Source organism: Bactrocera latifrons, unplaced genomic scaffold (assembly GCF_001853355.1).
Source record: "Bactrocera latifrons isolate USDA-ARS-PBARC rearing strain unplaced genomic scaffold, ASM185335v1 scaffold_90, whole genome shotgun sequence".
Classification (NCBI taxonomy): domain Eukaryota; kingdom Metazoa; phylum Arthropoda; class Insecta; order Diptera; family Tephritidae; genus Bactrocera; species Bactrocera latifrons.
In genome coordinates this window covers 1,201,190-1,213,662 of record NW_017537601.1, presented here as the reverse complement: position 1 = coordinate 1,213,662, position 12,473 = coordinate 1,201,190, and the positions used below count along the sequence as shown (strand labels likewise).

Genomic DNA, 12,473 nt, shown 5'->3' with positions numbered 1-12,473 from the left:
TTTTTTTTCAAATTAAAATTCATCAGTTGATTGGTAGTTTATCAATGCACACCACCAAATTTTGCAGCCTGGACAACAACCCGCGAAATTGCATTTGAGTTTCGATTAAGAATTAATTAATTAAAATAAAATTTATCTAAATTTGCGATTTATTGGAGCGAAAGGCGATTAATTGATCAACTAACTCCTTTGTGAAAAGGCTATTTAATAACTTCAGTAATCTTAGAAAAGAAACCTTCGAAAAACTATTGATCCAATGACTGAGGTTTTTAACATTGAATAAAGTTAATACCGATTACAATAGCGCATCACACCAGTAGGAAAAAAGGAGCAACTAATGTGGAATTGAAAATCTGGGCAAACTGGATGTTGACCTATACGTTCGCAAGTGTATAAATAGGTACTGATCGAGTAAATGCCTAAGTCTCTATCGACTTCCTTGGCCCGATTTTTTGGTACAAGCTTAAGGCCACTGAGGAGTGCAGGAAATATATTATATACAATGGAGATGGAAATTTAATTAACTTATGGTTACTATAATTAGCCCATATATAGGAGACCAGTTCTTTAGTAGGAAACAGCAATTGTATTTTAAACACATGTACATATATTAATTGAAGGTCGATTTTTGAATACACTACGCCTAATGATGACCTATGTGCGGCCAGACCTCAAGCTCATGCGCCCCCATGTCAACCAACCAATGTTAGTTATTCAAAAGCAAGCAAACATTTTCTTTTGATATTCTCTTTACGAGTTTTTTAATGCCAGTAAATGGAACGGACTAACTGACTCTGGCTTTCAATATAATATCTTAAACACGAATCTTTTTTTATGTTAATAAGCGACTTTTCATATTAATCATTTAAATAATTTATCCAATTTTTAAAAACCAGACCAAACACTAATTTCATTGCGACTACACTAAAAATCCGAGGTGGAATCAATTTTAAGACTCTAGCGCTGTATATTACAGAACTTAACAACAAATTTTGAATTTCATCGCGGCTATCAAATCTCACGAAAACAAAAATCTGTCACGCTTTTTAATTATATTACTGCTGAAGGTATTTAAATGTTTTTTATTTGACCAGTTGTCAGCCAGGAATTTGGCATGGATTTTTTTTTCCCCCACGACATCGCTACAGTCTCCGAATAGAATGTTTCGAACGAACCTCTAAAGCATATAGCTAACATACAAACTGACCGATAAAAATCAAGTTCTTGCATGGAAACTCTTTGATTTGTAAAGGGGTTTACAGCATAAAAGCAATCAGGATTGTCATTTTTATACCCTACACAAGGTATATTAATTTTGCCACGAAAGGCCCTTTTGTATTTCGGGCTCAATTAGCACTAGCTGTGCCATGTTGATGTACGCGTCGTAGACTTGTTTAAAATTTCTATCACTTTTCACCTTCTCGTTCAAACCATTTTTGGTTTCGGAGAAGCTAATAATGTCCGATATGTTTTTTATAGACATCCAGTTAAGGTTTGGTGCTCGATGGATTGCAAGTGTTTTGTATCGGATCTGCTAAAAGGCCTGGCATTCACAGAGAAAGTGGAAAATTGTTTCCTTATTCCCTACTAGTTCGCAGCCTCGGAAGATGTTCTCTAAATGGCCAATATCCTGTTTTGGTAGCAGTATCTATTTAATAAGCTGTATCTATTTAATAAGTCTTTTCTTGTCATATATTGGCCACATCATAACAGATCTCACCAGATATTTGCGTATAGTGTTCTCACAGACTATGATTTACTGCTCAGAGACAAGAGACGAGAGAGAAAATTTCAGATTTCCCTTTATTGCAAAAATATATACCATATACTTCATAGAAAAGATAGTTTCAAAAACGCTGAAAAATATTTTTACTATAACTATTTATTCCTAAGTAGTACTTTTTTCAACTGAAAAAAAATAATAATAATTGTTTAATTCAAGCATCCGTCAATGTCGCTAATCTAATCAGGAAACTCCACTTCCGTAACTAGTGCGATTTCAGGTTAATTTCGATGCTCACTAAGCGCATTGATCTCTCACAAGCTAAGCACTGCCGTCTAAACACGCACTACTCACATATCTTTATGGGATATTTTAGAATATCCACTAATATCTGTGCGGTTTTGTCTTATTGCTTAAATGCATCTTTGGCAGTTTTTCATAATTTTAAAAATTTCTTTTTTATACTTATTTATATATACATTATTTGCTTTGTGTTTTTTTCTTTTTTTTGTATTTAGATTTGTTTGTTTGTTTTTTCCGCGTGCATTTACTCAGCACCCATTCGATGGAAAAGTTCGAAAATTTGCACATTTATTGAAAACTGTCAGAAACTGTGTCAAGTATGTACACAATTAGAAAATGATGGAATTTTTTTTTTTTTTTTTTTGCCTCAAATGAGTGAAATTGTGCATTCAGTTCAAAGGAAGAAAATAATAAAAGCAAAATGTAAAAGCCGCATGTGTGGTTCCAAAACAGTTTTGGTACAAGCGTGTAAAATTTGTTATGTAATTTGGAATATTTGAAAATTATTTTCAAAATTTTTTATTTCATTTTAATACCTTTAATATATTACATATATATATATTTTATTAACTTATATATTTTAATATTTATTTTTATGGCTCACATGTGTGGACATATCAAAGAACTGAACTGTAAATTTGAATATGTAGTATTTTGTTTTTTCGTGAAAATTTTGCAATAATTAAATAAAAGAAATTTAAGTAAACTATAGTTGCTGCTTTGTGGTTAGTTTGTGACCGATTACACATATTTTTATTGACTGTGCCATAAATATTTGAACTGTAAAGTGTTTTTGGCGAGTTCGATAAAAGGAACTTTTACGCGCCTGCATATATTTTCACAGCTTTATAAATACAAATTTTTATCGTTTATTTTCCATGGGCCACAATATTTATTTTTCATTGCTGCCAGTCTATGAATGAAATAAAAATAAAAATAAGAACATAAAGCCAACTAAATAAATAAAAGTTATTAACAAAATTAATCTAAAATATTTAGTGCAACCCTGCTCGTATTTGTGCAATATCCAGTATACTAATTTGAAACTCTTTCAAAAAACTTATATGAAATAAGAATGCATGAGAATATACAATAAATATCACGAATTTAATTATTTTCGGTTTCTTCAAATAATTAAATTGCAAATGGTTTGCAATCAAAATTTTTTTTTTTTAATTAACTTCTGTATATTATAGATCGTAGATTTAGTTTTATAACAACATTTGGCTAAATATTTGTATTAAAGAAAGAGAATTAATTTCAAAATCGACAGAAAGTCTTCGTTTCCACGACAGTAACCGGAACGAACCCGGTATTCGATCCGGCCAAAAACTGTCAACTCGACACCATTCCTCGAAACTAATTTTGGAATGTTTTCTGGTACTTTGAAAATAAAAATAATAGAAAGTCTGCTCGAATAACGAGAAGCATTCATTTCGTTGTTGAATTTCGTAGTATATTCTATATTGTACGTTCCTTTTATTCTGCAAAGACATGCTACAGACCGAAAAAAAATGGAAATTCGTATATTAGGTAACGTGTTTTTCAATAGGGACCGATAAGGACAGCAACCGTCGCAATGATTTTTCTCACTTTTTCTAACATTTTTCTTCATTACATATTGCCATTCCATCATGGAAAGATGTGCAATCAAAAACTAGTTGAATTTATTAATGTAAAAGAGCGCTACAAAAGTTTATTTTTAAGTAAAACAAAGACGGTTTAAGATATCAATGAAAGTATTTATTTCTGTGCAAGTATATTCGTAAGTAACCCATGAGTCACCATTGCATCCCGAACAATTTACGGTTTAGTCCGGCCCTCTTGAGGTCGGTCGCTGAGGTGAGTTTGGAGCTCGCTTTTGTTGAATAAGAACTCCAATATCGAATTTACATAACTAGAAGAGACCATGTCCTGTTAAAACTGGATATTTCATCGTGTTCATGGTATTTATATATGAAAAGCAGCAAAATTTTGTACAAACTTTGATTGATGTACATACGTTGCATGATTTATTGTCAGCCCATTTGGTTTGAAGAATGGTTCAGAAATACTCCTAAGAAAAACTGCTTTCTAGAACATAACTTTGGACACATTTTTTTTTTTTTTTGATAATTAATTTGTACTTCTTCTAGGGAGGCTTTTGTGTATAAAATATCGTGGGCTGGCATTTGTCCACCGCTGGGTGAAAAGCAGTTTCGGCATCCTAATTTAATGGCGTTCTACTCAAATTTTTGTACATCCAGGGACATTGCGATTTCACTTGACGTATCTGCTTTCTACCTAGGACAACACTGTTTTTCCTGGCGTCGGCTATCTTTCAGAAGTCGATGATATATTTCTTCTGGAGACGCCTTCCGCCACAATGAGCTAAAAAATCTATGATAATTCCATACAGGCTTACTTATAAAGTCGAATATCTCGAGAAGTGATAGCAAGTTTTTTCTCTGATCCTTATTTGTAGCTAATAAAATTTTCTACAAATTTGTCACCTACATTTTTTTGTAGCTTTCGTCATTTACGCGATAAATACAAAAAAACGCGAATTTTGAAAAAAAAAAAAATTGTAACATAAATACATTAGCACACACGTAAACTTTGGTCCGGCGGTTTCATGTTTTTTATAAAAATTTGCCATGTGGTTGCGAAGGTGTCGGCTTAGAAGCTATTTTAAGTACTAATTGAATTTGTAAGCTGTTACAAATTACACACCAAATAGATGATACAATCAGTTCGCAAATTGCATAATATTACCATTTGAAAAATAAAAACAACAAAATAGCCGACATTAAAAGTTAATGCAAATTTTTAGTTATAACACGTTATAAATCAGTATTTTGTTCAATGGATGAAATAGAATGACTTTTATTTGTGCTTAATATTGTTAAAACGCAAAAAGAAGTTAAGCAAGAAGAAATATAAATGAATAAATGAGTATTTCAGTTTTCTTGGTAATTCTGCATTTTGCTGATTCGCAATGAAACCCAACCCACAAATTTCTGATAGCCGTTTTTTATAATTCCAAACTCTTAAAACTCATCATAATTCCTTCCAAACAATATTTAACTTCTAGGAAATCAATTTGTCTTCTTTTAATAAACATCTTAATTGCTACCCTCCTTTCTCCCGTTTTTTCTCCATTCTCCATTTTCTTCCTTCTCCCAAATTAAATTCAAACTGTATGTAAATAAAAAAAATCGAATGTAAATAAATCACTGCATTTCTTGGAAGTCCACTCAAAATCAAAAATTATCAGAATCAGCGCTACCGTCGTACATAAATCAAACAATTACACGATAATTCCAAAGAGGGCGGCCACTGTATCCAATCATCAAAAGCTAAAGTGCGCACACCCATACACACACACCTCGAGAAATAATACCAAATAAGGAATTAATTGCGTTTGCAAAATAAACATTTTAATTGGTAATTTTTAATGAACTTTATTCTCCACTCTTCTTCGCAGATCAAGTAAACTGTTATATGGGTCAGAATGAGGGCTATTTCTGCAATAAGAATCAACACACCTTCACACAGACGCGCTGGTTCTTCGACAAAGGCGCTTGCAAAAAATTCAATTACAAGGGCTGCTACGGCAATCGGAACCGCTTCTGCACGAAGGAGGCCTGCGAACGACGCTGCCTGGGATAAGTTGTGCCTTAAAACGAAGGTGTTTAAAAAGGGCAAGGTAGCCTTTGCCGCTTTCTCTAGTGTGTGAGGCGTAGAAAAATGAGATACTGAAAGAGGACCGCAGTGCCGCAGAGCCTCGGAACTTATTTAACATTTATACTCGTAATATAGCGTTTAATCAATATATAATATACTACCATTTAAGATTTTATAAATATGTAGTTATGTAATTGTATTGTAATGAATACTTAGTGTGTGTATGTAATCGTGAAAAAATACCTATATTTTCAAAATAAATGTAGTGTGAACATTTAGTGGTTTATTGCTACTGTTTTGTTGTTGGAACAAAATTGATGGCTGCTATTTTTGTTGTTACTAAGCTAGAATGTTGAATGTTTAAAGCGCACAATTTAAATCACAAAAAAAAAAACAATTAACTAAAAAAAATTAAAAACCGTGTACACCAACCACATGTGACCGCTCATTAGTGACAACCATCTAAAATCACCACTCGCTTCGCCTTGACCCACCTTAGCGCCCTCGAAGCACCTGCCGCTAAATGCGAACTACATTTTTATACTTTGCTGTCTATCATTTTTCACCCGCCAATCGATCGGCGACACTTTTCCTACCGACTACCCAAAACTTTGCCCCAGTATCACCTAAAAGTAGGTAATCAATGTATGTGTCAGCATGTGTGTTGCAAACATTTTAAACTTGTCACAGTGATCTGTCACTTTCGCGCTATTTATACACCAAAGCTTTCTGCTGTCTCCATCCGCGTCTCCGTCCTTGCTTGCTTGCTGCGGATGACGCAGCTTTAATGTGCGAAATCTCGATGCGGTTGACACTTTCGGTTCTTTACTGTCACTTTGGGGAAGAATATTGACACACGCTATCAGTGTGCGGTATCAAATAACGGTAATGATTTGTGTTAAGCACAAGGAACGCAGCTGGATGAACGGATTTGTGGGAGGATGCAGAAAATGTTGAGGTGCCTTTGTGCTATTTGAAAGGGTGAGGGTAGGGCGACAAATTGCTGGCATGAGCTCCAGGTGTTTTGGCGACATACCTTTGACGTCAACGCGTTCAATTGATAATATTAATTACTAATTGATATTTTTGTCTGATACATATTTATCACTTATTACTTCGAAAATTTGACATATTTCTGCTTCGTATGGGTTTCATTTACATCGTTCGTTGTCAAAATCATAAAGAATACTGACGAAATCCGGTTGGAATCCATCACAGTCAAGTAAAAATAGCAATATGTTGGCAGTTCTGGCTTTTCTGTGTTATTGATTATACAGGGCGATCAATTTAGAGATTGCCTACTTTCTAAAGAAAAAGCACACAAACTTCAAACTTAAAGGAGCATTCTCTTGTCCGCATAGACTTTACACATCCCGGCAGATAAAAGTCGAACGGTGTGATATCACATGTTCTTTCTGTCCAATTGACCGGCCCAAAACAAGAAACTATCTGCTCACCGAAGTATTGTCTCCATAAATCTATTGACTGATGCGATGTGTGGGAAGTGGCGCCGTCTTGTTGAAACCAAATGTTGCCGGAATCACGAGCTTCAACTTAAGGCATCAAATAGTCCGATATCATGGCGCGATAACGATCGCAATTGACGGTTACGTTCAGACGGACATAATTTTTGAAGAAATATGTACCGATATTCCAACGGCCCGTAAACCACACCAAACAGTTGTTTTCCTGAGTGAAATGACAGCTCTTGAACCTCTTGAGGTTACTCTTCGGCTTCAGTTCTTGCCCAAGCTGTATTTTCTACGCTTTCAAGTTAAGATCTCTACGCAAAATGCGCAAAGTCGTAACATACGTCGGTCCGAGTTGCTGCAAAAGGCGCCGAATCCACTTTCCACGTATACACTCTCAGCTACGGCTGCTATATTTTCCTCACTGCGTGCTGGACGTGGTCTATTTGTTAGAAAATTAGCCAATAATAACCTGAGCCTGGGTCTCAAGATGGGTGATGGTGTTGCGAATAATACGCACATTAGACCGTCTATATTGAGCATATGAACGTGAATTTTCGAATATTGGAGTCGGCTTTTAAGTCAAAACCTTCAGGTAAAAAACAAAAAACTATGTTGAAGCAAAACGGAAAAGTCAATGCAAGTCAATGTCAGTCGAAGTTAATTTCAGTATAAATACAAGTATATTACCGAAAACGTCTGAAGAAAGTACTGATAATTACAAGAACGGCTCGAATATAGAAAAACATGAAAAGCTTTCGAACAAGTTTTTCTTTTACTGCCATCTCAATAAACGATTCACAGAGTTATACAGAGAATACAGCACTTTGGACAACTACGGGATTTATTCTGAACTCTTGTGAATCCTGCGTGCTCCTAAGAATACCTCTCCAATTACATTCCGCACAATAGCCTTCCCAGTTGTCAGCAGGGTCAAAATTCGATAGTCTCTTAATAACATTCATAGCGTAGCCATAACATAGGCATCTTTTCCGACTCCATACTTCTGCCCTTAGGGTCAAACTGTCAACAGTGGCAAAAAAAAGGTTGAAGTTGTCAACTTATCCCATTCTGACTGCAATGCGACCTCTCAGCATACCTCCTTAAACCAACCAGCCCACCTTTCCCTACAGAAAAACCACGTCTCTACAAGAGCAAAAATAAGTTATAATCACAGCAATGTTCTATCTTTACTAGCCACATTTTAATTTTCGGAAAAAACAGAACTTTAAACCTTTATAATACCCAAGCTTTTCTCTAAGGAACTGATTTATGAATCTTGAGCTAATGTTCTCGTCGTACCTAGTCCAATTAGAATGCTCTATTTGATTATTGCCGACACCTTTAAACCAACTATACATATTAATAAGTAATGAGTCATAGAAAATATCGAAAATGCCAAAATCAAAATCTGCAAGTCATCAACCAAGCGTGATGATCATTTAAGCCTCAGTACATCGACAAATAATATTTTCTGTGTGAAAGTCATTTGGTAAAGTCAGAGACCGAGGCTCCCACGCACATTCTAATTATTTACGCGCCAACGAATTGACTCAAAAACAAACAGCAAACTACAAATACTTTTGAACGTACATATGTATCGTGAAAGTACCGCTAAGTAAAACATACCGTACATACATACGTACATGAGTGCGAACTTGTATGTATGTAAAATTTGAAATTGTATATGCAAGCTAAGTGCGTGACACACGTGCCTCAGCGGTTGCCCTGTAATACCCCGTATTTGATTACAAAGTAATGGATTAACATGAAATATTTTAAAATGTTATGCACATATATATATATATATATATAATCACAAGCAATTAGTATATGAGCGCATGTGCCATACACAATTTCACATAATTTGGCAGCACACTAGGCAGATATTCCCAGAATCACTGAGATAATTGAGAAATTCTGTATAATGTGAAATCACCCTTCCCCGAATCGCTATAGTTGCTGAATGAATACTAATAATGGTTGCACATCCCGGAGTTATTTCCAAGGTAAAACAAAGTCAATTGGAAAGTTCGCTGCCTGATACATAGATAAAATCCATATGATTTTTGACTGCAACAACTTTTGTTATTGTGAACAACAGGGAAAAATTATTTCGCTTGTTGATACAATATTGCGTTTTGAAAGAAAAATATATATTTGACCATGTCTTTATGACGAGTTCGCGAACACTTGCATAGGAAAACCAACCATCCCGAATTGGTTTGCTAAATTTAGGTGAAATGAGCAAATAGTGGACGCAAGAAAGCGGTTACTACCGACAAAAACGTCAAAAAAGTCCACAAAATAGTTTTGGATGACTATTAAGTGAAGTTGTTTCAGATAGTAGGCACTCTGAAAATATCAACTAAACTTGTACATCGTACATCATTCACGAATATTTATAAATGCGAAAGTTTTGTGAAAAGTTGGTACTGCGCGAGCACATTTTTGACCAAAAAACGATGACCTGGTGATCCGGAGCAGTGTAAGAGGTAAACCTGAGTTTTTGCATAGATATGTGACAACGGGTGAAACATGGTTCCAGCATTTCACTCCGAAGTCTAATCGACAGTCATCTTAGTGGTCGCTGGTGAACTGGCTGGAAAAGCGCAACAATCAGATGGCAAGGTTATGTCGTCTGTACTTTGGGATCCGCATGGAATAAAAACGTTATGGAAGTTGAGAGAACTATGTTATATAAAACAAAACAATTTTTGCCATAAAAATGTGTTTTACTATGAGACTTTTCCAATGACCTGTTACATGGCTATATTATTTAAAAATTTACCAAAAATCTTCCAGCACCATCTGAAGTTGACCCTATAAGTTACGCGTGCAAACTGAATCAATAAAGAAAAATTCCAAATTGGCACAACATTTTTTTATATTCATGTAGAAGTGCTTTTTGAGATGGACACATGTCAGTTCGCATTAAATTTGCTCAAAGAGTATTAATTTTCATTTTAAGGAAGTGCAATAACTGCGATACCAATTCAGCAAAAGGTAAAGTTCAGGTCACGCTGTGGTGGTAGTCATAATAAATGGTGACTAACTGGCCGCAAGCTAGAGCAAAATATAATTTTTTGACTAACAAATAAATCTTCAATATTTTTTTAAATATATTTAAAAGTTAGCTTTTGAAAAGTCAAACCGAGTACAGAAGCTACTAGTTTGATGACTACTATCCAGTACATGGCCAATGATTTCGACAGTTATATCCAAAGCAGTATGTAGTACGAAAGTTGTCTTTTATTCTTTTATATTAGGTTGTCAAAAAAGTCTTGCGGTATTTTTATTGAATTTTCAATTGTTCATAAAATTTTTTTTTGATGACTTATGCCCAGTTCTTGACCAATGCTACGGCTGCTACTATGCCGGTCCCTTTCGACCAATTCAGCGTGGCGCATCTTCGACCACCTCTACACCAGAACGAAAACGTTGAAATCATCGTTGTGCCGTGGAAAGGGAAACTGTAACGGGTCCATAAACTGCACAAATTTTATTGGCGGCTTGAGATGCATTTTTGCCTTTATCGTAGCAGTACTGTAAAATCTGCCGGATTTTCTCTTTATTTTGCTCCATGTTTGCGACGCTATAACTCACGAACGACTTAAAGGAAACGGCAACCAATCAAGCTCGTGAAATAAGCTTTCTAAAAAGGTATAGCATGAGCCGATGCGACGAATAAAACTAGAACTACGCGCTCTCAGCGCCAACTAGCGAAAATACCGCAAGACTTTTTTGACAATGAATATTTCGGGATTAGAGAACAAAAACAAATATTAATAATAAAAACTCGCTTTATTGTTTATTATTATGAGCATAAAATAGAAAGATTTCATTCATAATTTTAAAATACTTAATTGAAGCTTCCTAAAATAAATCAAAGGGCCTGACAAGTATGCAAAAGTAGTTTAATCCCTTTGTGAATTCAGCTACAAATGAAATAATCTTAGAATTTGCTAAGTGCGACAGGCAGAAAAGATGGATAGTCTTGTGCCGAAACGTGAGCGAAAGGGAAATAGAAAAAGGTTTTTTTAAGCCACACGATACACTAAACTTTCATGAAAATGCATTAAATTTTTTTTGAAATTGTCAATTATATATTTATATCTTTATACCTAGTTAAACCTAGTTAGTTTGCCACGAAATTTTTAATAACGTGAAGGAAACATCGTAGACCCTATCAAATTTTTATATAAATTACCAGCGGCCGTCAGTTGGTTTATATGTATGTACGCCAACTAGTCCCTCAAATTCGGAGATATCGATGAGAAACTCCATTTCTTACTAAGAAGCTAAGAGTTTGTCGGAACCGCCAATATCAAAAGTCTATTGCATAGAGCTGCCATACGAACTCAAGTTTTTTTATGGAAAACTTTATTATTTCACAGAATATCTTCACGAAATTTTGCATAGATCATTGTAGAGGGCAACAGTAAAAATCCGTAGCTTAAAGCTGCCATATAAACTGAACGATAAAAATCAAGTTCTTGTATGGGAAAATTTTTTATGTGTGAAGGATATTCTTGCTTTCGTCCAACCGAAGTTAACGTCTTTTCTTCTTTTACATAATTTTGAACTAGTTGTGACCTACAACCAAAATGTTTATTTAAAAGCCATCTAAATATTAAGAAATTTGAAAACAGAACCAACCGATAAATATGTATATTTTAATATCTATATTTCATTTTATTATTTTCAAAAGCAATGAGCTTTGTAAATCAATACTGGCGAATATGTTTGGCAAATGTGTCTAATTGGAAAACTCGCTAATTGAGTATAACACACACGCCTCCGAAGTCGCCTAATCGCTCACTTCACCGGCAGACAATTGATGAGCTGATGGAGTTCGCGTCTGAAAGCAGCGAAAGTATCGACCGCCTGACGTAGCTTCTAAGCCACACAAAACGCTGATGAATGTTTTGCACTTTGTTTGCTCTTCGTCTTGTTGTTATTGTTGTTGTTGTTGATATTTTTAGCTCTTATGGGTTTGGGCTCTTCCGCGCGCAATTAATGTCTGCCGCGTCAATTGCGTGTCAAGTTTGCTTTGTTTTGTTTAAACACAAATCGGCAAACGATTTTTGACTGCACAAACGCAACTAGCAGGCAACAACAACAACACGCACACACAAATATTGACTAACTCGCACTCAAAAGCTTCTTGCAAATTTACCTTTATGTGCGTTTGTGAATGTGAGTGTGTGTGCATTGACAGGCTTTCGTCTACGTCGATGGGCCCGTCAAAATTTGGCATTCACCAAACCAACCGGCTGCACAGCGCCTGCCTGCCTGCCTGTTGGCCGTCA

General features: G+C 35.2%; 1 protein-coding gene across 1 annotated transcript in view; it reads left to right on the top strand.

The window, feature by feature from the left end:
* Nucleotides 1–5,869, top strand: part of LOC108977501 (kunitz/BPTI-like toxin) — a 7,053-nt gene extending 1,184 nt beyond the window's left edge. Inside the window, exon 2 of the mRNA XM_018947208.1 lies at nt 5,493–5,869. Coding sequence (XP_018802753.1) covers nt 5,493–5,677 — 185 coding nt within the window. The 3' untranslated portion in view covers nt 5,678–5,869. The remainder of the gene's footprint in view (nt 1–5,492) is intronic.
* The last annotated feature ends 6,604 nt before the right edge of the window (nt 5,870–12,473 follow it).